Consider the following 26,053-nt stretch of genomic DNA (forward strand, 5'->3'; position numbering starts at 1 on the left):
ACCATTTGAGTTTTATTTAAAAAAAATATATATATATAATGAGTATATTAATAATATTTATTATCATCTCAAATATCATAATTTAACTTTATAATAAATTCTAAAAATATGATAAAAATAATGTTAAAAAATTAGTTCAGTCATACCAAAACGCTCTCAAATTATAAATAAATAAAATTTGTAACGTCTTTTTTTTTAAAAAAATATTTTTAATAATGTATTTTCAGAATTGACATGAATGGCTACAAGTCTGCATTAATTAAATTGCTATAAATATTCTCATTTTGTTTCATTCAACCCTAATTAATATATATTTAAACTTTCAAGAAAGCTTTTTGAGTGAATTCTTAATTTATTTGGTTGTGTTAATATATATTATATATATATATTATTATTTTTTTTTTTTTTACATGGTGTCTAATAAGCTACCGACTTTACTAGACATAATAATGAAAGTTCAAAAATCCATTAGACAGTCATGGGAGCAACGCCCATGAAAAACGACTCCAAATCGCCTTCGTAGAAATGTGATTATCCCAAGAAATCCCATCCGAGAACAAAACTCGAGAGAGCGCCATTTTGTGGCCTAAAAACAGAAGCGAACTTCAAGAGCTAGAGAAATTTGGGGAAGAAAGAGTCCAATGGAACAACATTCCCAGCAGCATTACAGTATCAGATCTGAAGTATTCATACACATACTGCAGGTAGGGTTGCTATCCAAAAAGAGAGTCAACTATGCCAACCATACAATAAAAGGAAGCTCCTAATAACTTACTTAATGAAGTAATTAACTTTTTTGAGACTCAGGGCAAGAACTGGCTTCCGACAGCTCAAGCGAAACCGGGCAATGATCACTTCCGTAGAAACCTACATGAAATCAAGACTACTGTCAAAGGTGGTCGTATTGAGAGATATAAGAGTAGGCATATTGTTCGTCTTCCCGGACGACGACGTTGGTTGGTTCATGAGTTTGGAGCTTCAGAATGAGTAGTATAACTTACCAAATTATACAATGAACTATATGAAGGAATGAGTTTCAAAAAAACCTTAATTTTTATTGTTTGGTTTGCATATTTGGAAGTAAAATTGTATTAAATCAAGGCCAGGCTTGCTTAACTTGAATAGACAAGTCTTGAGCCTGAAAACCCCACCCCAGAAGTGAATGAAAGTATAACTAAAGTTACATGAGTCAGATTTCTAAGAATAATGGACAGCATGTAAAGCTAGCTTTAGATAAATAGACTTTGTCAAAACATCTAACCATCAGTATTGTTTTGAAAATTGTAGGTCCGGTCATGAGATTTCGAATTTGGCGCTAATTCTATTAAGCTCAAGAATTATATGAAGAAACATTATAATGGAGAAGAAAGAGAGGGCACCTTGTAATTCAATCCCTTGCCCATGCATCTCACACGAAACAATCCTATCTGCCAGACTCTCGGAAGCTAAGAAATAGTCGATTCTCATCCTTTTGCCTCGATACCTGAAAAGATATGTAATCATGTCGTTAGCAAGCAACAGAAGTTTCATATAAGTGAAAACAAAACAGCTTGGAAGCACGATTTCAAATTTTGGCGTAGATCTCAAAAGACTGGGAATTTACTGCATTTTTTTGATAAAAATAGGAAACAATGGGAGTGCGATTTTCATTTCCTCGTTTTTACAAGATGTTATTCAATCTAATACGTGCAAAAGTCTTTTAGCATGGGAAGACTGTTTACTATGTTGCAGATCAGAATGTTAGACGAACACGACTCTCCACAATTGTATGATATTGTCCACTTTGAGCATAAGCTCTCATGGCTTTGCTTTAGGCTTCCCCAAAAGGCCTCATACCAATGGAGTTAGTATTCCTCACTTATAAACCCATGATCATTCCCTAAATTAGCCGATGTGGGACTTTCATCATCCAACACAGAATACTAATCAAGAAGCAACAGCAATGCCTAAGAAGGTTAAATGCCCTCCCGGATAATACGTGCAAAAGTCTATTAGCCGCGGTTTATTAAAATTCTAATCAAACACTAGCGAGCAAGGCGGGCACGAACACCCTCTAGCTCATATGGAAATCCATTGCTCACCAGTGAGCGAGGAGGTTAGTTGCTAACCCACGAACTAATTTCTAAGCCTCAAGAGCTAACTAAAGTGTTAGTTGTAGAAACTAAAACCCAAATCTCTAGAACCAAACACAAGTCATTTAGAAAATATGTACTTCAGTCACTTTAAAAGGTATGTCAAACACCCTCTAACAGCTCTTAACAGTAGAGCAACCGCTACATGGTAACTGGTAAGCCAAAGAATACGGAGTACAAAAATAGCAGATAGGTATTTATAGTTAAATTAGTAGTAATCCATGCAGTATCTTTCTTACTTTCCAATAGGGTTCCCAGACCAAGAGAAGCCACGCTCCATGTCTTTCTCCTTGTGCAGGAATCTATATGCATCTATCAGCTTTCCCCTGGAAAATAATACACGCATAAGGCAAAAGATACAACCAATTCACCAACTTACAAATGAATGGCATTTTTTTTCTTTCTTGGATCAAATAAAAAATTTATAAAACTTGTTGTTGGGTTTATTAGAAATCAAAAGGTTCAGAGAAGAGATAGAAATAGGTGAAGTGAAAGTTGCAAAGGATAAGTAAAGACGTAAGTTATAACAACTTGACATAGCTCACTTTTGAAATGGACTTCCTACCAGCAGCAACAAAATAATAAAAGGAGCAGAATAAAGTGATGCTACGAGAATGCTAGCAAGAATAAATAATAATAATAAAAAGAACTTTTATTATGAAATTGCATACTCTTTCAATATGGCACTGAAACGCTTCCTTTCAGCCAAGGTAAAACCAGGCTGTCCACAATCCTGCACCATGAAGAAGCTAATTGTCAGTTTTTTTTTTTTTTAAATTCTGGGAATACAGCACCGCGCCTGGTGATAGATGATATTCAGATCTTTTCTAATTACAATTTTTTAAAAATATATATTAGGAAACAATACTAATATACCAAAAAAATTGAAATGAATCTTTAAGATAAATCAACACAATTTAGGACTCTAGACTTATTCTCGGTCTTGTTCCGACTCTATCTCATCATGAAATATAGCATCCCTTAGTCAACGACTTCAACAATAGAGGGAGCATCATACAACTTTTATCGTCTCATAGGTGCCTATCATTTCAATACTCTATATTACAGCCAAACAAATGATTAGCAAAATAACATTAAATACTTTTAAATGAATGCAAGTCCAAATAGAAATAGATAAGTATATCCGGCTCTTTTGAAAAAAAAGTTCGCTGGTATTAATAGAGAAACAGAGAACCATTTATGGAAATTCTACGGGAAAAGAATATGGCAGAGCTCTACATGACAAGCTTGTACCTCCTTATTTGGGGGTATGTACCCATTAAGTTTTGCTGCGCTGAAAAACTCTGGATGGCTCACATCAATATCTTCATGACTGCACAATAAATTTAATGCAACAAAATCAGCAAATCCAAATACCATCCATTGGGAATATTCCACTATTTTATATTACCAACAGTTGGAGTGGTATACTCTTGTAGATAAGTGTTAATTTGAACAGGGTAAGCAATTTCCTTCAGATGCTTGATCCTTTTGGCTACTTTTTTAGCATGTAACTCTTTGAACTTTTATTTCTTCGTGAAATTTATTAAAGAATTTTGCATAATATGAGTTTTTAAACGGTTTTCTTTCTTTTCGAGACAAATTTGGATCTACAGGCATTGCTCATTGTTACTGATGAATTACTAAGCAAGATTATAAGCCAAATTAAGAAGTGAGTTAAGCTTGATTCATGAAGGTAGAACAATATCCTGTGACTGATAACTGGTAGCAATAACCAAGATAGAAGCACATAAATAGCTTGGCCTTGAATGATGGATAGAACATAGTCTACATAGATGTCAATATATATGAAAGAAATTGAAAGTTCATGACATGGACCATCCTTCAACTTAATCAAGAACTCTTACCTAACATTTAGGTCACCGCACCATATAAGAGGCTTATCAGAAGATTGGATAACAAATTCCAACATTCTCTTATCCCATTTTCTTCTCCTCTTAAAAGAGTTCTCCTCTTCCTTCCATCCATTATTTGGTGAATATGTATTCAATAAACGAAATGCCTCGAATTCAGCTAAAATTACACGACCATCCACTTCATGCTTTGAAGCTACAAAAAGGGACACCTGTATGATTTAATTGCTATTCCTTGTACAGATGTGAAATAACAGATTAAATATCCCACAAACTGGTTCTTTGTCATACACATTGTATGAGTCAATAAATCATTAAGAGAACAGGACATTGAATGCATCAATCCATCAATAAGAGAACAGGACATTGAATGCATCAATGCAACTCCTCAAATAGAAAATCAATGCATTAATGCATCAATAGAAAAACACTACATAAAATGTTACAATACATCACGGAGAGAAGATACCTATTCTGTCCAGATTGAAGAAAACCTTTTTTGGTTGAAAACACTTTTTTATAAACAATGCAGTTCCAGCATACTTGGAATCTGAAAGAGACCACCAAACACGATAATTTGCAAATGGTGGACTGGAAAGAGCACGCATCAGCATCTGCATGATTTTAGGGTTGCTTTATAAGTAATAATCATAATTTTCCACCAAGAACACTGATTTATCAGCCAAATTGAAAACAACTATAACTCACCTACAAATCCCCCAAGATATGAAATAAAATTTCAGTTAGATCAGAATTTCAAGGCACCCAATAGGCTTCCAACTCATCTAGATAATTAAAGAATTACTGTAACTCTATGCCTTAAAATTACAAAAGTAATAAAAATAAATCATTTTTTCTCTTCTTTTCATCAATTGGATTATTATTAGTTCATAAACTTGATCAATTAAGTTTTGTAACCAATCTTCACATGCTTTACTTGACAAGCTTATTCATGTAAGAACTTGATAAATGCACAGAACAAGACTAAATTCAATGTGTTCGACACTCATTCGTCTTTCTTTTCTGCTTGATATATCAAACTTTCTCACTCATTCAGAAGCCTCAATTAATAAAAAGTAACATGAGGAAAATGTTACCTGCTTCTCTTCCCGTGATGTACTTGTGTCATCTTTCAATTCTCCTTGGTTTTTAGATGCACCTTTTGAACCTGCTGCAGGAATCCTTACTTCCTAGCGTGTAAACATAGTCGATGATAAGGTTACAGCCCATGTAAGTGGATAATTTGAGTCTTATGTAGTTCTACAAGATAATACGTCAGATGGAGCACTAGAATAAAGAACTCAGTATCAGATGGATTCATCAAATAAATAACTGATCTGCTTAACTGCAGTCCATACAGGTCCATATGGTTGTTAAATCCTAGACGGTGGGAAATGAAATTAAGACAGTCCCCTATAAACTTATCTAATGATTCAATTGATGCCACCTACTTCAAAACTAAAATCTCTACGACCCTCCCTATGCTTCAATCCTCAAAGATATTTCTTGCATAATCATTCACTTTTCTTTCACCTATGAAGTGGGGATGACCTATATAGGTCATGAGGACTATTTTGGCTATTTAAAGGAGATTTTGGGGGAGAAAAATAGGATAATTATCCTATACCATTCAGAAAGATAATCTAAAACACAAATTTGGAATTGAATGATGGTTTCACATTTTGAATCGGTTGCAAGTTACCAGGGAGTTCTATAGCTATTCCTCCTAATTTCAGCTCAAAGGAGAGCATTTTTCAGTCTTCATTTTATCTTATGCTTAAGGTCTCCCGAAATTTCTGTTCTCTTTCTTCTACATTTCTTTTAGAGTCAATGTAGTTCATCTTCTGTGTGCATGTGGTACAGGGTCCTGAAACTAGAACTACAGCTGACCTTCAAACGTACCTTGTGAAAAAACTCAAGTAACAATCCTACTGTAATAAAACATCAAAATGTCATCACCAAGTGCAGATGACCCACACCCATCTTATAAGAAAATCATTAACAGGATTTTCAATGTCATAACTTTTTTGAGAGCTAATGCATGAACTTCCTTAAAGAAGAGAGAGGGACAGAGAAAGAAGATATAAAACATGCCAAGCTAAGCAACTACAACAACACATTCAGTAACTTGAATTACTAATTTCTTGCAGTCAAAAGAATAAAAGAAATGTACATCATGCGAGACCTAAGCAAGTGAACCAGCACATTCCAGGAATTATCATTTTCTCACAGCCCATTAAGAATTATAAGAACTCGCATTTACTATTCAAATATCTTGCATGATCCCAACTAGTGTACAGCCTAACATCCTGAAACACACATTCATGAAAATTCACAGAACAGCCAAAGCCAAGTGAAAAGAGATCAAACATCAGCGTCTACAAACTTCGCACAAGGTAAAGCAGAGAGGGCATTGACGCAAAACTCACTTGTATGGCAATAATATCCGGATCAAAATTGGTAACAAACTTGGTGAATTCCGGCCAGTCGTTTTTAACTCTGAGAAGTAAACTATTTGCATTCCAAGTTATAAACTTAAGAGGCTCTTTCTTGTCCGACACTGATGCTTCCGAATCATCACCATCTTTCAGTGAAGGTGTGAGAGCCGCCTTCTTCGAAGACCCTTCCTTCTCTATTGGTTTAAAGAAGCGCTTCATCCTTCGCTGACCTCCAATGGCGGTATATACTTCGCGGGAGCTTCTGGTCTTTCTAAAGCCTTTCACTCACAGTCACAGCCCACCACTGGTAACATTGACGTCGTTCAACTCCAGGGCCTTGATGACAAATTATTTATATATTGTTTTTCTTTTTGCAAAATCTACAAATTTGTTTTTGATTTCTAAAATTTTCGATTTGGTTCTTAATTTTTGTTAGGTTAATATTAAAATTATTTATTTATGTTTAGTCTAAATTTTAATCTCTTAGGGTTTTTTTTTTTTTTTTTTTTTTTTTTATTGGGTTAAATCTTTAATGGATTATTATAATTGGGCAGAAATTATTTCGAATTACATCCCACAATTCAAATATTTTATTTTTTATGAAAACAATATTTTTATTGGAAAGAATGAATATCCATATATTTGAATTGAATTTAAAAAAATCTAGTCGGAAACGGTTGCCCTCGACTAACGAAGAACAAACTTCAATCTAAAACAACCGGACCAAACTAATAGTTAAAAACATATTATAAACAATAGCTTACGACAAGGTATGAAATGTAGTGATATCGTACATTGTTCAAATATTTTAACACGACAATAACTTGATCGCACGTTATATTCTTGTTGATAAATATTAAAAAAAAAAATTAATGAAATGATCTAATTAAAAGAATTTAATTTCGAGAATGTATAAAATTTAAAATTACCTCATAGCTATTAGGTAACTCCAAAAAATTTACTTATTTTTTATTTTTGGTGTTTGAATTTTTAAATTCAAAATTTATGATAAAATTTTGAACCAGTAATTTTGAAATTTAAACATTAGATATACGCAAACTTCAAAATTCAGGAATTCATCCTAACCACAATCAGGTCCTAACCACAATCAGGTACAGAAGAGAACCTAAGTTTTATGAACTATAGAACCGAAGAGACGAGAACCTAAGTTTTATGAACTATAGAACCGAAGAGTTTGCGAGTGAGAATCAAATATATTAGAAACTAACCTAACTGAACCAATGGTCCTGATGAACACATTGGTTCCCATCAAGGAAGTACAGCCTGGGGAGATATATCCAGGAAGCATCTTCATTCAGTAAATGCTGCTTTTACATTTCCTTGTAAGAAATATCATGTATATTCTACATCCTAATCTAATGAGGATGAAGCCAATGGCAAAGGTTTCAATCTTTAACACGACACGATGATAAGCTATTACATAATCGAGATACCGCTACTGTTTTAATCAAATTCGACTTAGCTGAATCGAGCAATGGATCAGCCTCAAGAGCTTTCTCAAAACAATACTTAGCCTCCTCCCATCGACCCTCTGCAATAAACACTAATCCTAGATTGTTAAATGCAGGAGCATAACCAGGTTGCAGTTCCAGAGACTTTGAGAACATAGCTTTGGCACGTTCATACTGTTTTTGCTGTCGATACAGATTTCCGAGGTTGCAAAATACGGAATGTGCTTGTTCTGTGGCCACCAATGACAAAGCTTTCTTGTATACTTCTTCGGCCTGTGTCGGGTTGTCTGAGAGTTGCAACGAGATACCTAACGATACAAAAATATGGAACACGATTGACTAATGAGAGACGGAGATCCAAGAGATTTACTAAAATCGACGTTAAATTGTATTGACATACCTAGGTTTGACCATGCATAGCTACAGTTCTTAAAGCGAGCAATTGCAGCTTTGAGGTATCTTTGTGATGTTTTAAATTCTCGTGTACAGAGACTGTGGAGGCCGAATTGATGCCACTGAACAGCATCATCTGGGTCCTCAGCTATTCCCTATAGGTTAAGAGTAACGCAATACCCACCATCAATCTAACAAGAACATCAATAATAGAAGATGGAAATATATTATTGTAGACTTTCAAAATTAAAACAATGTATAAAGATTTGCCACAAAAATGTAATTTTCCTATCAGTAGGCTGCTTTGCTCCTTGTATTATTCCAAAAAACTAGATTCATAGAGCTGGAAATAACAAAAGTTGTGATCCAAGTACTCGGCAGTTGATGTAACAGCCTAAGCCCACCGCTAGTAAATATTGTCTACTTTGGCCCATTACGTACTGCCGTCAGCCTCACAGTTTTAAAACGCATCTGCTATGGAGAGGTTTCCACACCCTTATAAAAAATGTTTCGTTCCTCTCTCCAACCGATGTGGATCTCACAATCCACCCCCCTTAGAGGCCCGGCGTCGTCGCTGGCACACCGCTTGGTGTCTGGCTTTAAAATCATTTGTAACGGCTCAAGCTCACCGCTAGTTGATATTATTCGCTTTGGTTTGTTACGTATCGCTGTCAGCCTCACAGTTTTAAAACACGTCTGATAATGAGAGGTTTCCACACCTTTATAAGAAATGTTTTGTTCCCCTCTCCAATCGACGTGGGATCTCATAGTTGAACAACATGAAACCACATTGAAATGAATGGATACGAAGTCCTTGGTTTTCATTCCTTCAAAAGCCTTTTGGTAAGACGAAAAGCTATACGTTATAAAAAGAATAAAAATTCGATAGCCGACTAAGAGCTTATAAAAAAAATTGTGTTTCTAAAACACTTGTATGGGTCAAGGTGGACGATTGGGGACCAACAACAAAGCTAAGGCTGTATCTTTCATTAAAGAATAGTCAAGGCTATCAAAATGGGGATTTCCAAATGATAATTAGCATACAAGAGATCTTCAAAAGTCCAATCACCATCAATATCGTACCGAATAAATATTGTCAGCTTCCGTTCCAACATAGACCAAATGATAATTTAGGGCCAAGCATGATTATAAGCATACTTTCTAGTAGCTTGGTTAGACAAAAGATACGTTCAGAACCAGAGATTGATACCTGATATAAACTGTAGACGGCGTGTTCTTCCACTTCTCTCAGTTCACTTTGATCTGTACGAAATCCAGAAGCAATCTCATGCTGAGCCTTGTGAACCATGGAAAGCCCAGCCCATGCTACAGGATGATCGATTGTCAAGCCATCTCCATCTCTAATAATTGAGGCCATTTCATTTCCAGCCCAGGAGAGCTGCTCACTACGATCTTGAGACCTTTCTGCATCCTTAAGCCGGTGCATAGCAACAGAATATCTCATAGCCATGCAATTTGGCTCCAGTTTTGCTACCTGTTGGGTATTTACAAGAGGAGAGAGAATTAGCTAATTTGAGGCCAAAACATCAAGACCCTTCTATTAATGAATTCATACAGCCATGCATACACAAGGTAAAGTTCTACAAAGGTTTCCGGTAAAGACTGAATATCCCATCTTTTCCACAAAACTAGACGACATGAGAAGAAAACCTTATCCCAAAGAATAGAGATCCATGAGCACCTTCTCCAAGCACTTGGCAGAACTTCTGTGGTCCCCAGTCACAAAATACACATTAGCAAGATTTGCCCAGGCATGTGCTGCTTTTGGATCTACCTTTAGAGTCGCTAGCAAACATTCCTTTGCAACATTCATACCTACAACCTTCTCATCAACACCACCTTCACCAGCATTTGCTCCAGCACCTTAAAATTTAGAAGAATGAGTACTTTTTGCGTATGGGGAAACACAAACTAATTAAGGTTCTAATAAGTAGGCCAAAAAAGGGGAAAGAAAAAGGTGATGACCGAACCCATTCAAAATATTTACAAAATAAGAGGGAAAACGACAACAATGTCCTTTTCATAAGTAAATTCTCTAACAAACAAACAAACCACCTCAAGCACATACCTACAACAGTAGAACCATACTTGCACAAGAGAAAAGCAGCATAGTTGATGAGAGCAGCAGGATGATTTTGATCTTTCAGGATCAATTCTTGAAAACATTTTTCTGATAGTTCCATGTTTCCACTACAACATATATCCAACAGTAGCATGTACTTAGTATGATAGCATTAATCCAATTGGCACATTCTCAAGGCCTGAACTTCTTGTACTAACTATCGACAATGACAGGACATGCAAAAAGGCATACAAGTGATTATACATGCACAGCATCGAAAGTACTCAAAATTATCCAATTAACAAATAGCCATAGGATAATTGTTATGTGCAAAGCCAGTAAGGATACTGTATTTCTTAGGGAAAAAATTGGAAGTAAGAAGCATGCCTGACTATAAAGAAAGCTTAGGACCTTCTGCGTAATTCGAGAATTGTCAATTGAACATGCATATATTAACTTTAACGAAGCAATGGGTTTTAGCATTAATTCCATGATTATCTCATTTGCATCATCACTAATGTTTATTGGTGTACAAATCAATTTTGTCGAGTATACTGCCTTCAGTTGCTTATTTTTTCAAGTTCTAGTATTGGTTCCCTAACTCCTCAACATTTACTGGAACTGAAGTTAGAAAAACCTGAAGAGACGCATGAAAGTTAGATTTCAGACAAGCATGGACGATTGTTGATATACCTTTGAAGATAAGCAATTCCAAGGTTTCCAAGGCAATCATAGTTGTTAGGGACAATGGCCAACAGGGATGATAACACTGAAAGGGCACTCTGGACATATTAACATGAGTCCACATTAGTTTCTAAAAGGAGAGCAACCACGGAAGTGAATAGTAATAAACATGCACCTTCACTCGACCAGTAGAAAGAAGTATCAAGCCTAGGGTATTCCACATAGCTGCCTGTCTAACATCAGATTGAATTGAATGCTTAAGTTTAGAAAGAATCTCGTCAAGCTCCTCTTGATCAAGTTCTTTGTCTGAACTATTATCCCCTGCTGCACTTTCTAGAAGGAGACACTAGACAGTTCATAGAACAGGTGAGCATAATCAGGTTGGTAATATCTATTATTTACAAATAGAGACGAAGTATACCGTAAGAGGAGAGAGGTAAGGTTGAACATGGATATAAAATGTAACCTGTGCATGATGAGTTTGGACCAATGAGAGCAACTCTGGCCTGTGAATCTCAACATCACTTTGGAGTAAGATTTCCTCTGCCTTCTCATATGCTGAAACAGCCTGAAAGAGTACCACAGTTTTAATTAATAATAGAACAAGAAAATTAACCAAAACAAGTATGGTGTGCAAGCCAAGCTACCTTTTGTGGCTGGCCCAACCTCTGATACATTAGGCCAAGAATGAAATGAGCGTGAGCATTTTTTGGCATCTTTCTTGCTACATGAACTAACCCCTACAGGCAGGCATTCCAATAATCAAGGTAAATAAGAAGTCACATCCTGAGTACTTGGTTGTGGGGTGAGGGGAGTGAGATGTGGCCGTGGATGTATGTATTGAATACAGAATAAGCTTCAACATTTAAGCGAAGCTTTGAAAACAAATGGATAACATAGAAGACTATAAATACACAATTTGATTGAATTTCTGCAAGAGAAAAGGATACCCAAGTGCAACAATACATTTTTATTTGGAACAATTTCATCAACAAAATCAGACAGAGAAAGATTTACCTAAAAGAAGCTACAAGGGCATACTTAAACAAAATCTATTATGAAGTTAAGAATAAATATTCCCCATGTTCACTGAGAAAGGAAAAAACAAGATTTGTAAGAACCTACCTGAATGACCAGCCAGAGAAAGAGTCAAGGATTCAAATAATACATGTATCCAAATTGCAGGGCAAAGAAGAGAGACCAAGAGTTTTCCATCATTTAAGTTAATCAAAAAAAGTTAACACTCCGTACACTGATCCTTCAGGAGATCAAACTGCATAAGCAATCGTCTTTTAAAAATAAAATAAAATAAAAAAAGATACTAAAATTCAAAAGATACAAACTCCACGTAGAAGAAAGAAAAAACATTCCAAAATAAACAAATATCCTGCAGAAGAAACTTGCAAGATTCGCAAACAAAGCTCCAAAAAAAACTCCCAAAGATGCAAAAATCCACCAGCTTAAGACAATAAGCCCCTAAAATAGCTTCTACCAAAAATGCTTGCCAAAAAAAATCAGACTGCAAACTTAACAGTTTCAAGGCGATCCAACCAAAGGAGAAAATTTCTTGCAAAGATGCTTTAAATCCAAACAAAAACGAACTCCAGAATTTGCAACAAGCTAAAACCACCAATATGAGACAGAAAAGTCCCATAACATGCTGCGCCCACCACACCAAACACGCCAACCAAAAAGGAAAAAGGAAGATCCATGAAAAGCCAGAGAAAACCCAGTAACCAGACCAACAAGACCAAAACCAAACCTTGAAACGATAAGGCATCTTCTTGAGAAATAAAAAGATATGAAGGAAATATAACAAAACCTGCCACAAAAAAACCCTGGACAAAACCCAGATCAAACAAACTGCTGAAAGAACAAAGGGATCAAACTACATGGTGACTGTTATTATTGGTATTTCAATCTCTTTGACCTTTGGCAGCAGTGGCCTGTGTCTTTACCTTTATCCTGTGATACGTCTTAAAGAAAACTACTTACCATCCAAAAGGACAAGTCTGAAATATGGGAAAGAAAAAGGGCGCCCCCATTAACCATCCAAAAATCTGATTTTCCCCAGCTCACAAACCAAAACATAATTTTAGTCGTACAATTCGAAAGAAGCAGCCCATGAGCCAAAAAAATTATATGCATGCAAAAATTAGATGTAAACTTGTCTGATAGAGGTCTTAAGTTAAGAAATAGCTGGCCGTTCTTACAAGGTTTACATGCACACAAGATTTTTGAAACCACCTTTTCACATGGCAAGCAATAGAATGCATCATATCGAAGATGCAGGAAATACAACAGCAAAGGAAGCAGGTGATATACAGAAAACAAAGGTTAAAATGAGAAGAAAACCAAATGTTGACAAAACTCACAGTTTTGAGGCTGCTGACTTTTTCTTCGCGTGAAGTTGAAACACCTTGACCATGTTGATCACCATCTGCATCAGCTGCAGAATCAAGAGAGTACTCTACCTTATTGTTTCTTGAACGGCACTTCCCTATTTTGCTTACATGTCTACCTTCAACTTCCATTGTATTAGTATCCTTGCAAATTGCCACAGTTTTGTCTTGATTGCTCTCATCCACAGATAACCTAAAATCACACGCTTATTTTTAACAAGAAGCCACAAAAATTTATTACAATAATTTTGAGTAGGTACTAACCAATAGGAAAACCTCAAACCCTAAAATGGACCTTTTTCTGGGACAAAGAAAGTAAAAAACCTTGATTATATTTCAGTTCCCAAATTTGGTATTTTGCCTTACCTTGGAGGGCCCCTAATGATACAGCTGAACCTCACGAAGAGGCTTAAGATCATATGCCGTCACACTGTCTTTAACCTTTTTGTTTGGGGTTTAATGGAGGGGAAGATTTTAGGACGTTTCACTGAAAGGAATTTTGATGAGGTTTGCAAGAAAATTTTAAACAATGAGAGCCTTTTGAGCTTCTTGATTACAGTGACTTCTGCAATTATCTTAATCTTTTGTCATGTCTAGTAAGATAACTCGTTATCCAGCTGATCTCATGTTTGGGTTTGAACTCCTAGTAACTAGTGCTCCCTCCAATTTTACATGGTTTTGGGTGGAATGCATGTTCCATCCAAAATAACAGTACTAATGAGTTCATGCGGTACCTTGCTGATCAAAACAAAGACAGTCGATGAAGCATTATTTTGACACATTTTCTTCGTTTCATAAGCCTTGATTCACAATTCACAACATCCATTACAGAAATCCAACTTTAAAAGATAATTTGATTAGCAGGTAAGGACGAATACACTTTCTCAAAGTACCTCCGAATCATTAGCAAGAAGGTCAGCAACTTATTTTGTACTATGTTTTTCTAGTTTTAATTAGACTGTTAACAGAACCTTAACTACTCTCGATCGAAAAACAAGAAACAAACCGCTCAACAGTTTGCCGGTACAATTTTGGTTCTTCAAGAGTAAATAGACCACAATTAAAACCAGGACTCCCTAGCAAGGAAATTTTATGTACCAAAAGGGGTAAACGCTACCAAAAATTTCCAAATTCGATTAAAAAAGTAGACAGAGTATAAAAAAGAAAGTAACCTAGAGATAGTCGAAGCTGAAACGTGAACGGAACTGTCGTCGTCCATTTCTGGAGGATCAACATTGAGGTCAGCAAGAACAACGACTTTAGAAGAATGGGCCGCCTTCGAGTGCTCGTCGAGGGAGCTGTCCGATGCTCCATGTTCTGTCTTGAGAGGCATTTTGGGAGCAGCTGGAGCTTTTCGGCGCTTAAAGACTTTGTGGCGCGACCGTCGACGCGAAAGAAGTAAAGAATGAAAGAAGAAGACCCTTGTTTGGTTGCGCGGATTGCTTAGCCGCTGTTTGGATGCGGAAACAACCTGCACCGACTTACGCTTGCTGACATTTTTGGTGTAATTTTAACGCAGGATTAAAGAAAAAATTAAGGTGACGTGGTTAAGAATTTCTTTATTATTATTTTTTCCCCTTTTGTCGAGTAACCGGAGTGTTCATACAATTCAAACATATGATCATTCAACCCAAACTATAAAAATTGTTCGTAGCTAGAGTTGGTTGTTTAGACACATGTTCATAGAACACGAACCATCTGATCATTCAATCCAAACAAGGGTTGTTTGGTTGTTTGTAGCTAGGATCGAGTTAATTTTTTTGAAATCGAAAAATGTCGATCAAGTTGTCCAAATAAACATTGTTAGGTCAACCTGATGACTGAAATAAGGTTCACAGCTCAATTTATTTATATTTTCTCATACCATCTAAGTATTAAATACCAAAAACTTAAATAAATTACATCACAAATCATGACATTAAGACATACGACTCTCCACAATAGTATGATATTATCCACTTTGAGCATGAGCTCTCATGACTTTGCTTTGAGCTTTCCCAAAAGATCTCGTACCAATAGAGAGTTTTCCTTCACCTCCCTTCGAACAAAATGCGTCAACATCTCATGATTTTGCTTTGGGCTTCCCCCAAAAGGTCTCGTACCAATGGAGAGAGTATTCCTTGATTATAAACTCATGATCATTCCCTATATTAGCCGAGGTAGGACTTTCATCATCTAACACCTCCCCTCGAACAAAATGCGCCTCCCCTTAATCGAATCTCGACTCCTAATTTACAATTTTAGAATGTAGAAGTTCATTAAAAATGTAACTTAGTCGATGATCTAATGAATTGATCTAATGAATTAAGAATAAAGATGAAACCCGAAGAAAAGTAGATTAAATCTCCATAACTCTGTGAACTCAATCTCGAGGACCAAACAAAAAAGGGCATTTACATGGAAGAAAAAGCATGCCCGTAATTGAAAGGCCTAATACAAAAATAAACAAAAGAGAAGAAAAAAAGCACGAGAAGAAAATTAGTAATGATTTAGTGAAAAGTACTGTCCACCACCATCAACCCTTTGTTTCCATGTTGTGCGAAGCAGCAGCAGCAGCAGAAGAGCATATTATGGATATAAAAGATCCTGTCTAAACAACATCATATCACAACACTTACCCCTAAAGTTCTGAAGAACAGTGAAGAAAAAAGGAGAAAAAAAAGAAGCAGAAGCCGAGATTTTTATACAATGGCAAAGGATCATCATATTTATTATCTCCTTATCAGGCCTCTGCTAAAGTAAGACCATCATCACGAGGAGGAAGAAGTAAGGAAGGAAAAGATCCCATCATCATTATCTGATCTACTATTCTACCTTAAGATGAGTCAAAGCAGGCAGCAGAGGAGAGCTCGTGGCGCTTCGAAACGGTGTAGAAGAGATTTAACAATCTAAAACTCTGTTCTTTTCCCTCAGGAAGCTGCAGCCAAGAGCACTGAAGAATCTGCTGCATCACCAGATGATCCGAAGGAGGAGGATGGTAAAAGCCATCCTTTCTTTTGGGCGTGCTCCACATAGGAAGTGAATTTCTTGCTTGCATTTGGAATGTCGAGTGCGAGATCGTCGAGGCTGTCTTTGATCCTAGAGAAGCCTTTGGTCATCTGGTTGATGGTGATCAGACCAACATTGAAGCATTCCTGTAGAAGATCTAGAATCCTGTCGTTCTTCTTCTCCATGGCCATAACCAATGCCTTCTTCACAACCTCATGGTTGAAGAAAGGCATCCCTAGATCACGGATGCACTGAAGAGCTTCACTCACAACTCCTCCACTTTCGTACTCCTCTAAGAGCTTCTGAATCTTGTCCTTTGCATCCTCTACTGCCCAGCCAGTTCCACCACCCCAGCATCGTAAAAGCCGCTCACCAGCGTGCCGAGCTGCAATTAATGACCGGGCCATTCGAACAGTTTCACTACCTGTACAATTTGGGATCAACCTACAAGCGATATCCTCGAGATTTAGAGGAGCCAAGACGTCGTCAATCACAGCTCTGGCTAGAAAGAGAGCAAGCTCATTTGATGCATCCAAAATGTCTAGGGCTGTATCTTCTGCAGACTCAAGTAGCATTACAAAACCATTGACTATATCCTCTGTAGAAAATATCTCAATGTGAAGAACTGAAAGGAGCACTGAAGCCATTTCTTTTTCTCTGTTTTTCCTATCCATTGCAAGTGTAATCAGCCTCTTCAAAAAGATTGGATTATACTCGGGTGCACCAAGATCTTCTAGGCTTCTTATTAATTCAGGAATGTCATCTGAAAGAAAATATTCATGAATTATAGTTACAACCTCTTCCTTATAGCGCCTCAACTTTTCATCTGTAGATCCAACATCTATATCTTCATCCGAAGATTTCATGAAGGAAGCATCGAGCCACCCTTCAGATATGGCCCTCGGGACCAACGATTCAAACAACGATTTTGCCAATGGTATATCAAGAGCAAGGTCGTCAAGGCTCTCCGCCAGCCTAGAAAACCCCTTAATCATTTGACTTGAGCTTATCAGACCTTCTTCAGCAGCTTCATTCAGAAGCTTCAGAATCAGGGGTTCTGCTTTTCGGATCTCCATGGCAAGAATCAAAGCCCTCTTCACAACCTCATGATGAAAGAATGAAACGCTTAACTGCCTTATGCATCTGCAAGCCTCGATGGTATCTCCATTCTCAACATATTCCCTTAAGAGATATGCTATCTTTTTCTTCACTTCCTCAACTGTAAAATGTGTGCTGCCTCCCCATTTTTTCTCCACAAGTTCGGCATGATGTGGAGCAGAGAGATAGCTCTTCTCGGCAGTTTGGATAGCCTGAGTTCCTTTGGATGGTTCCAACAATGCCTTCCTTGCCCTGGCTAGAAATGCTAAGGGAAGTATGTCATCAACTACAGCACGAGCTAAGAACAAAGCAAGGATATCAGCTGCATCTGGTATATCGACAGCAAGATCATCAGCAGATTCAAGTAACATAAAAAATCCATCTCTTATATGGGCAGGACAGATAACATCGGCATACAAAGCTGATAGCAGAACTGAAGCCATTTCCTTCTCCTTATCATGTCTGTCCATTGCCATAGATACTAGCCGTTTAATAAAGTAAGGATGATAGTTACTTGAGCCTAGATCTCCAAGATCAAATGCAGCCAATTCCACGTCACCAGTGCTAAAGTATTCCTCTATAATAGATACAACAGATTTCTTATAATTATCTAAGGGATCTGATGCAGTCGACCCAACAAGTTGATATCGTTCCTATTAAAGAGGAAATGTCAATACAAACATTTAGGTTTGGAAAGAATAATAAATTAAAAGCTTCTCCATCAATCTCAATCCACCAAATACAATTCCACTAGCGTGTGTACTATTACCAGTCCATATGTTAGGCAGTACATGGGCAATCGTGCAAGTACCATTAGCATCACAAGTTGCGACCATCGTACCTCAAACCTTAATAATTGGGTATGCTATTTTCTCTGGGACTTAGGTTCATCATAGGACAGACGTGCATATGCGTTATATTGGGCAATCATACACAATATCAGAAAATGAAGTCCAACTCAATATTGTTATTACCTCGCCACTGTCATAGTTAGGATCATTTCTGTCAGTATGAGAATCATCATCAGTGTCAAGCAATTTACCCCAGGTGCCCTTTCCACCAGCCCCATCTGCTAACAACAGTATATACACTAGTGGTTAAAACAGTAAGAACAGGTTAAGCTGCTTAAATTACATCTAAAAATAGAAATAGTCTCGTGTATATAATTTAACAAGGTAAGATTTCAAAACCATTGGATTGTTCACTACAGAACCAGAAATGAAAATGAAGATGGCTAAGGAGAAAGGCGAAGGGAAATGTTTCACAGGCAAGGCTGAAAATAGATTTAAATTCTATGGGTGGGAAAGCAGACTTGGAAGCAATCTGCATTATATTTCTTTTATGTTTTCTTTTTTGTATTAATGAAATCATGCACACAAAAGCATTAATCGTCAAGTTCTAATAATCATGATTTTAACTGTAAACTGCAGAAATATCCTAACAATGTGTAAGGATAAAAAGAAACTGATACAGTTAAAAATCATATCAAATAATTATATAAAACATTCAGAACAGCAAAAATATGTACTTCGACATTCAGTATCAATTCAAATACATAAATCAAGACTACAATAATGTCAGATGAACTCACCCTTTTTCACCCTAATATACTTCCCAGAGTTAGATCTACACACGTGCTTCACATTAGCTCCAGGTGCCGGGACGTTCCCACCAGAAGGGGCTTTTATACGATATTCAGGAAGTGAGCTTTTGGGAGAATTTGGAGAGGATGATAAAATATCCACATTCTGAGTTGCTATTTTCAGCACTTCCCGCTGCTCTTCAGTCAGAAATCCTTCATTCGAGGCCATTTATGCTGGAGATGCGGGTACCTACATGTTAATTATAATTCAGAGGGGAAAAAATGCACATACATACAGCAAAAATTGAAAAATAAAGTCGATGATTAAAATATGCATTTATATAAACGGCTTCACCTCTACATCCGTCTCATGCTAAAAAATAAAAATGCATCCTACCCAGATGGTACGATATAGTAACCAAAAGCACACCACAAACTGAGTAGAAATCTATTAAATAAAAATTCGATTAGAAAAAAGGGAAAAAAAAAAAAAAAAGGAAGATTCCCAAGAAACAGAAGTATGCGCCCCCAAGACCGCGTCCACACACACAAATATGGATTCACACACAACAGATTGAAATTAAACCTTGGACAACTGAGAAACGGAGGATGAACGAAGTTCAAAATAAAATACATAAACTAAACCTATGAAGCAACGGCCACTTCATTTCCACAAGATTCATAATTACAAAGTTCCAACTAAGGGAAAAAGAAAAAAACAATCACTGCATCCTCCATTCTTCCAGTTCCTCCCAAACAAATAAATAAAAGAAACAGTCAACATCAAACACACAAAAGCGCACACGCGTGAGAGAGAGAGAGAGAGAGAGAGAGAGAGAACCTATCGGCGAGCACTGGGAGACGCAATGAACCGAAAGAAAACACTTGTAGGAGTGGTATTCTTCTGTGCTTGGCCCGGATCTCGAGCCAAGACAGGAGACACGAATCGGAACTCCAAATCACAGCAACGGAGAGTGAATATCAAGAACAAATTGGAATGTGAAAGGAAAGGGAAAACCCTAGATCAGAAAGACGCCGGATTATCGGACCCCGATCCGAATTTGTCTGCTTGTTCTTGCCGGTTGAGAGTCTGAGAAAGAGAGCGAAAAAGAAAACCGGAAAAAGGAAAAAAAAAAAAAAAACAAATGAGGGCAAATACCGCAGTGGGGCGAAAGGGGTATTTATACGAAGTTTTCAGTTAAAAGTACACGTCACCAAGGAAGGAATTTTGGGTTTATCCTTGGGTGAGGGTGTCCACGTGGCAGCTTTGCTTTACCCAATTACCGGTTGTACAGTTATGTGCGCTAACCGGTCCAGACTCCTTTTTTATAATTCTTTTTTTCTTTTTTCATCCAATTTCTCTATATATGGCTAAGCTTTTTTCAACTCCCATAAAAAATCTCTTTTAATTTCTTTTTTTTTTTTTTTTTTTAATTTCCGAATATTAAATCTTATTTTAGTTGGGATGAAAATATATATATTTTTAGGGTAAATTTAGTTAGTGATAAAACAAAATACATATAAAGCATTTTATTGGTTAGCCAATTTTTAATACAAAATATAAAATCAAGAGATTATTAAAAACGTCTAAAATTTTATTAATATAATCAATTAATCTACCTAGTCAGAAATTAATCAAAATTATAATTTAAATACATAATATTAAACAATATATGTCCATGATGTTTTAAAAATTTTAATTTGAGTAACATAATTCAAATAAAATATGAATAAATCAACTAAATATGTGATGTCCCACATTGGTGGGAGAGAAGAACAAATCAATGTGCGGAAACCTTCCGTCTAGAGGACGCGTTTTAAAGTCTTGAGGGGAAGCCCAAAGAAAAAGCCCAAAGAGGATAATATCTACTAGCGGTGGATTTGGGTCATTACAAATGGTATCAGAGCCAGACACTGACGACGTGCTAGCCTTCTCACTATTCCCCGAATGGGGGTAGACACAAGGCGGTGTGCCAGACGATGTGGGGTAGCCACAAGGTGGTGTGTCAATAAGGACGCTGGGCCCCAAAGGGGGTGGATTTGGGGGCGACCCCACATCGATTAGAGAAAGGAAAGAATGTCAGCGAAGACGCTGGGCCCCGAAGGGGGATGGATTGTGATGTTCCACATTGGTTGGGGAGGAGAACAAACCACCATTTACAAGGGTGTGAAAACCTTCCCCGTTTTAAAGCCTTGAGAGGAAGCCCAAAAGGAAAAGCCCAAAGAACAATATCTACTCCCAGCGAATCTCGATATTTACAAAATAAAATTTTAATTCTCAAAGAAAATAAGATATTTGGAAGAAAGAAATATGGCCATAATTTAGAGATCATTTTTCAGTTGAAATTTACACCCTTTTTCATAATGTACAATATTCGACTTTATCCTCTTTTTCTCTATTGGGCCTGTGTTTTGCTCTAGGCCCATACGAAGCATATCAAAATCTGGGCCTCCTAAGCCCATATCATGATGGAACATAAATGGGCCATCCAAGCAAGAAAAGCCCAAATGGGTGAGTCGATTCATCAACTCCCAGTCTCCACTTTCGTTTGTTCATTAGGAGAAACTCTCAGAGTTTTCACATACTTTCTCTTGTTCTTCCAAAACTCATCTTTCTTGCCCTTCTTCTTAGCTTTCACCATACCCAATTTGCTGTTCATTATACCCAAAATGGCACTCTTATCCTTCCTGTTCTTCGTATCGAGTTTCGCATCCAAAATTGATCGAAGTTTCTGATACGACTTCACATCAGGCACTTGCCCACTTTTTACCATCTTCTTGTGATAGAAGAACGCTCGTTTGAAATCCCGAACACGTACGAACGCGTAAATCATGGTCGAGTAAGTAACAGAGTCAGGTTTTAGCTCCCGAGCAGCCATCTCTTGCAGAAGCTGCGGCATCTTTAGATGTTGACCGCCCCTTGCATATGCGTTCATCAGCATGTTGTATGTCATAACGGTTGGCTGCAGCCCAATCTTGCTAAACTCAGATATCACATCTCTTGCTTCAATATAATGACCTTGTTTTGCAAACCCATCTAGCAGTATGTTGAATGTTACTCTCGTTCCTGCTACTTTTTCTCTAATCATTAACTTCCAGATTTTCATCAATGCCTCGGTATCACCTGCACGCCTAAACGCGTCGAGTAGCGTCGTGTAAGTTTCAATGGAAGGCTTTAAACCTTCTTGCAGCATGTTCTCGAACGTCGAGTAAGCTTTCTCGTGCCAACCACTAACAGAATAAGCATGAGTCAGAGCTGTATATGAATGAGAATTTGGCCTTATACCATTCTTTTTCATCCTCAAGAATGCATCTGCAGCCATGTCGCTCATTGTCTTCTTCCTCCCGTAAGCACTAATCAAGCAAGTGTATGACTTCACATTCGGCTCGAATCCCGTGTCCTTCATTTCGATCAGAAGCTTCTCGACAATCTCGGGTTGCATCCTCCTGCTGTATGCATCCATTAAGATGTTAAAAGTTGCACTCGTTGGTTTCACTCCTTTGGCTTTCATTTCGGCAAAGAGACCTTCAGCTTCCTCGATTTGGTTTGATTTACTAAATGCATCCATGATCGTGTTATACATGATTGCGTTCGAAGTAACCCCTTTCTTCTCCATCTCCAATTGGATGATGAGGGCTTGACTCTTCAGCCCCTCGTCACAGAACGCTTTAATCAGAGCACCCAAAACTTCTGGACTCCATTTTACTCCTTTTTCGTTCATTTTCTCGAAGTAATCCCAAGAATCCTTCGCACTGCGACCGATCTTTCTCATGACTGTAATCATTATAGAACATGTCACATGATCGGGATTAACATTGTTTGTTTCCATGGCCTCGTACACCTCGCAAGCGTCATTATACCTGAAAATCATAATATGATCATCAAAGGATAATCTAAGTGAAGCTTCTACAACCACTTTGAAAGACATAAAGAAACAGTGCTAATTTTCCCTCAAAACACTACGACTCTAACCAGTTTGAAGTTTACTGTTCCCATATACTCAATTCCAGTAAGAATAGCAAAGAAGTAGCCATTAAAACATGCTATGACATGCTAAAACTTCATATTGCCTCTAGAAGCTGTCAATGGGTGGGTGAAGCCACCAAAGGTTTGAGGGGGCGGGCCATGGGTATTATACGAGCACTGTTTTAACAGCCCCAAGTTCACCGCTAGTAGATATTGCATGCTTTGGCCTATTACGTATCATCGTCAACCTCACGGTTTTATGATGCATCTGTTAGAGAGAGGTTTCCACACCCTTATAAGGAATGTTTCGTTCTCCTCTCCAACAAATGTGGGATCTCACAATCCACCCCCCTTGGGGGCCCAGCATCCTCACTGGCACATTGCTCGGTGTCTAACTCTAATACCATTTGTAACCATCCAAGTCCACCACTAGTAGATATTGTCTGTTTTGACCTGTTACGTATCGTCGTCAGTCTCACGATTTTAAAACGTGTTTGTTAGGTAGAGGTTTCCACACCCTTATAAGAAATGTTTCGTTCTCCTCTCCAATTAATGCGATATCTCACAAGTATAGCCTTGACACCGTTACAGAAAAACATAACACAATGTTGTGATCCCTAACAAGCAAACCATCAGAAACTTACAAACTTACGCCCCTTCTCATAACCATTTGATTTTTTTACTTTTGGTTCCAAAAATTAAACTTATAAACATTACTTCCACCTATGAGTTTCATTGTTTCCCATCTTTTAGGAATGTTTTCAAAATTCAAGGCATTTTTTGAAAACTGTATCACTCAAAAATGGTGAGAACATAAGTCGTTCAACAGCTCTCAATTCAATAATGTTTTCTTCAATAAAGGAAGATAAATGACAAAGAACTAAACTAAACAGCAAGAAAATTAATAACCATAAAAGAAAGAGGACAATGTCCATACCTCTTACAGACCATAAGCCCAGACATTGCAGAATTATACACATGAACATCCTGAAGCTCCTTCTTGAGTGGAATGTTCTTGAACAACACCATAATTTTATCTCCCATTCCAGCTCTTCCCAACAATGGAAAGAGAATAGAATAAGCACGAGGTGTAACAAGCGAAGGCTCCTGCAACCCCATCCATTCAAAGAAATACAAGCAACATACCACAAGATTCTCCTCACCCAACAAGCGCAGCACCTCCAGACATTCTTTCTCATCAATTTTTCCTTCAAAATCACCCAAAGCCTCTCCTAGAGTGGTATTTAGCGGCAAATTCCTCGCAGTTCGCACAATGTCTCCGACGACACCATCCGGTAATGCCCTAGAATTCCTACTCACCAAACCGGATTGTTTCTTGTCTTCATCGGGTGCAATTTCAGCTTCAACGGAACATTCAACGTCGGAGGCAAGATGCCAAGACGAACGGCGGTTCTTCTGAAGGGATAATTTGCTTTCGGGTAATGGATCTTGCGTTGTTGAAGTCCGGGATTTGAAAAATCTGACTAATGGATCGTTCCAATCTTCCGTCGTGTTTCCTCCAATAACTTCTTTAGGTTCTTCTTCTTCTTCCTCCTCCTCTTCTTCTCCTTCTTCTTCTTCTTCGAGAAATTGGAGGAAAATCGGAGAAGGAGACTGACTGATGGGATTTGGAGATGTCGCACATAAGCAGCCGGAAAGCTTCCGACTACTGAATTGAAAAAATAAACAAGAATTAGAAGTGGATTGTTTGAGATTGGCCTTGCGAATGGACTGAAATGACTGTGGGAGGTGGTGTTGGTGTACAAGAGCCATGGGAGCTTGTTCTTCGGATAGCTTGCTGCTCGGTGATGAGCTTATAGGGCGGGAACGCTATCTATTCCGTATGTAGCCAAGCCCAAGCCATGAAAGCTTCTAAATTTCACACAATTTTACATTTTAATTTTCATTTAATTTTTAATACTAATTTTGAATTATTTGTAACAATTCAAATGTAATATTGTAATTTTTATCTCACAATATTGTACTCGGGATCTCACAATATTGTACTCATTCCCCGTGGATCTCACAATACACGATCATTCTCGGTGGATCTCACAATATTGTACTCGGGATCTCACAATATTGTACTCATTCCCCGTGGATCTCACAATACACGATCCTTTAGGGCCTAATGTCCGCATTGACACTATGTTGATAGTGGGATCTCACAATACACGATACTTTAGGGCCTAATGTCTGCACTGACACTATGTTGACAATGAGATCTCGTAATACGCAATCATTTAGGGCCTAATGTCTGCACTGACACTATGTCGACACTATGTTCCTCTCTCCAATTGATGTATCAAAATCCCTACACTTTATTAAAATAAAATAAAAGTTAAAATCCTTGCAAAAAAATTTAAATTACTAACTTTTTTTTTTTCTCTCTTGGTGCCATGTAGTTTGATATCAATATATCCTGAGATTCTTAGGAAATGGAAAGCATAATGTACTGTGAATACAACAGATGAACTAAACCATGTTTGGCCTCTGAGGCAGCAGAAGATTATAGAACTTATCGTGTAAGAAGAAGTTCTTCCCTTTGCTATCAACGGCTTTCTTCCATCCACACCAACCCCCACTCACAATTTTCTTGATGTCATCACTCCCCGTGTAATGAGGATCAAGGATTAAGAACCCACAATCTCCACTTGCTTCGTTGTAATCAACTCCCAAGAGCGTGTATGCAAGAACACCGCCTCCTGTATTCATATAGTACCCAATAGAAAAGATCATCAAGAGAATTTTAAGGTAAGATTCCAGTTTTACCTAATCAATTACAAAGATAATTACTCACCAATCATAATTGGAGTTCCTTGATTCTCGAAGTGTGCAGCTAATTCTCTACATTTTTCGGGAAGTTCAGCCCCGGATCTGACATTTATGATTTTGCAACTCACCTATAAACACCACAGATTTTTTTTTTTTTTTTTTTAC

General features: G+C 37.4%; 5 protein-coding genes across 8 annotated transcripts in view; all 5 read right to left on the reverse strand.

Moving 5' to 3' along the window:
- Window positions 1-468: 468 nt before the first annotated feature.
- On the reverse strand, window positions 469-6,769 carry LOC111782607 (DNA-(apurinic or apyrimidinic site) lyase). Its single transcript, XM_023663390.1, has 9 exons — window positions 6,436-6,769; window positions 5,104-5,196; window positions 4,476-4,620; window positions 4,001-4,202; window positions 3,387-3,465; window positions 2,804-2,865; window positions 2,372-2,458; window positions 1,380-1,483; window positions 469-867 (listed from the first exon to the last, which is right to left on the reverse strand). Exons 1-9 carry the CDS (start codon window positions 6,661-6,663, stop codon window positions 788-790), a joined length of 1,080 nt encoding a protein of 359 aa, XP_023519158.1. The 5' UTR covers window positions 6,664-6,769; the 3' UTR covers window positions 469-787.
- Window positions 6,770-7,713: 944 nt separating this feature from the next.
- LOC111783384 (probable UDP-N-acetylglucosamine--peptide N-acetylglucosaminyltransferase SPINDLY) lies at window positions 7,714-14,946 on the reverse strand. 2 transcript variants are annotated; one of them, XM_023664312.1, is made up of 11 exons: window positions 14,651-14,946; window positions 13,452-13,671; window positions 11,724-11,816; window positions 11,543-11,644; window positions 11,252-11,422; window positions 11,086-11,174; window positions 10,399-10,520; window positions 10,012-10,193; window positions 9,520-9,804; window positions 8,317-8,464; window positions 7,714-8,224 (listed from the first exon to the last, which is right to left on the reverse strand). In XM_023664312.1, the coding sequence occupies exons 1-11, from the start codon at window positions 14,809-14,811 to the stop codon at window positions 7,851-7,853; spliced, it is 1,947 nt and encodes a 648-aa protein (XP_023520080.1). In that variant the 5' UTR covers window positions 14,812-14,946; the 3' UTR covers window positions 7,714-7,850. The 2 variants fall into 2 exon arrangements, with proteins under 2 accessions (XP_023520080.1, XP_023520081.1); XM_023664313.1 differs by lacking the exon at window positions 14,651-14,946 and adding an exon at window positions 13,845-13,984.
- An 846-nt stretch (window positions 14,947-15,792) lies between these two features.
- On the reverse strand, window positions 15,793-20,286 carry LOC111783385. Of its 3 annotated transcripts, none has more exons than XM_023664316.1 (4): window positions 19,988-20,286; window positions 19,156-19,380; window positions 18,539-18,633; window positions 15,793-18,217 (listed from the first exon to the last, which is right to left on the reverse strand). In XM_023664316.1, exons 2-4 carry the CDS (start codon window positions 19,373-19,375, stop codon window positions 16,388-16,390), a joined length of 2,145 nt encoding a protein of 714 aa, XP_023520084.1. In that variant the 5' UTR covers window positions 19,376-19,380; window positions 19,988-20,286; the 3' UTR covers window positions 15,793-16,387. The 3 variants fall into 3 exon arrangements, with proteins under 3 accessions (XP_023520084.1, XP_023520083.1, XP_023520085.1); XM_023664315.1 differs by having other exon boundaries at window positions 19,156-19,396; XM_023664317.1 differs by lacking the exons at window positions 19,156-19,380; window positions 19,988-20,286 and adding an exon at window positions 18,334-18,444 and having other exon boundaries at window positions 18,539-18,613.
- A 1,155-nt stretch (window positions 20,287-21,441) lies between these two features.
- Window positions 21,442-25,009, reverse strand: LOC111783386 (pentatricopeptide repeat-containing protein At5g50280, chloroplastic). The gene is made up of 2 exons (XM_023664318.1): window positions 24,051-25,009; window positions 21,442-23,007 (listed from the first exon to the last, which is right to left on the reverse strand). Exons 1-2 carry the CDS (start codon window positions 24,884-24,886, stop codon window positions 21,672-21,674), a joined length of 2,172 nt encoding a protein of 723 aa, XP_023520086.1. The 5' UTR covers window positions 24,887-25,009; the 3' UTR covers window positions 21,442-21,671.
- A 445-nt stretch (window positions 25,010-25,454) lies between these two features.
- LOC111782662 (probable Ufm1-specific protease) overlaps window positions 25,455-26,053 on the reverse strand; it is a 5,350-nt gene continuing 4,751 nt past the window's right edge. Inside the window, exons 12-13 of the mRNA XM_023663461.1 lie at window positions 25,914-26,016; window positions 25,455-25,818 (exon numbers count right to left, since the gene is read on the reverse strand). Of these exons, the coding sequence (XP_023519229.1) occupies window positions 25,589-25,818; window positions 25,914-26,016 (333 nt within the window). The 3' untranslated portion in view covers window positions 25,455-25,588. The remainder of the gene's footprint in view (window positions 25,819-25,913; window positions 26,017-26,053) is intronic.

This window comes from Cucurbita pepo, chromosome LG20 (assembly GCF_002806865.2).
Source record: "Cucurbita pepo subsp. pepo cultivar mu-cu-16 chromosome LG20, ASM280686v2, whole genome shotgun sequence".
Lineage (NCBI taxonomy): Eukaryota > Viridiplantae > Streptophyta > Magnoliopsida > Cucurbitales > Cucurbitaceae > Cucurbita > Cucurbita pepo.

Bases quoted from the DNA above. Each gene is read 5' to 3' on its own strand.
- LOC111782607 (XM_023663390.1), bottom strand. From the start codon at position 6,663: ATGAAGCGCTTCTTTAAACCAATAGAGAAGGAAGGGTCTTCGAAGAAG. The intron at 5,197-6,435 runs GTGAGTTTTGCG...TTTACACGCTAG, and splicing joins CGGATATTATTGCCATACAA to GAAGTAAGGATTCCTGCAGC. The intron at 2,459-2,803 runs GTATGCAATTTC...ATTATTTTCCAG, and splicing joins TTCAGTGCCATATTGAAAGA to GGGAAAGCTGATAGATGCAT.
- LOC111783384 (XM_023664312.1), bottom strand. From the start codon at position 14,811: ATGCCTCTCAAGACAGAACATGGAGCATCGGACAGCTCCCTCGACGAG. The intron at 11,423-11,542 runs GTTACATTTTAT...TGAACTGTCTAG, and splicing joins TCCAAACTCATCATGCACAG to TGTCTCCTTCTAGAAAGTGC. The intron at 10,194-10,398 runs GTATGTGCTTGA...CTAAATTTTAAG, and splicing joins GTATGGTTCTACTGTTGTAG to GTGCTGGAGCAAATGCTGGT.
- LOC111783385 (XM_023664316.1), bottom strand. From the start codon at position 19,375: ATGGCCTCGAATGAAGGATTTCTGACTGAAGAGCAGCGGGAAGTGCTG. The intron at 18,634-19,155 runs GTGAGTTCATCT...TGTTGTTAGCAG, and splicing joins GTATATTAGGGTGAAAAAGG to ATGGGGCTGGTGGAAAGGGC. The intron at 18,218-18,538 runs GTAATAACAATA...CCTCTTTAATAG, and splicing joins CTAACTATGACAGTGGCGAG to GAACGATATCAACTTGTTGG.
- LOC111783386 (XM_023664318.1), bottom strand. From the start codon at position 24,886: ATGGCTCTTGTACACCAACACCACCTCCCACAGTCATTTCAGTCCATT. The intron at 23,008-24,050 runs GTATGGACATTG...TATGATTTTCAG, and splicing joins GGGCTTATGGTCTGTAAGAG to GTATAATGACGCTTGCGAGG.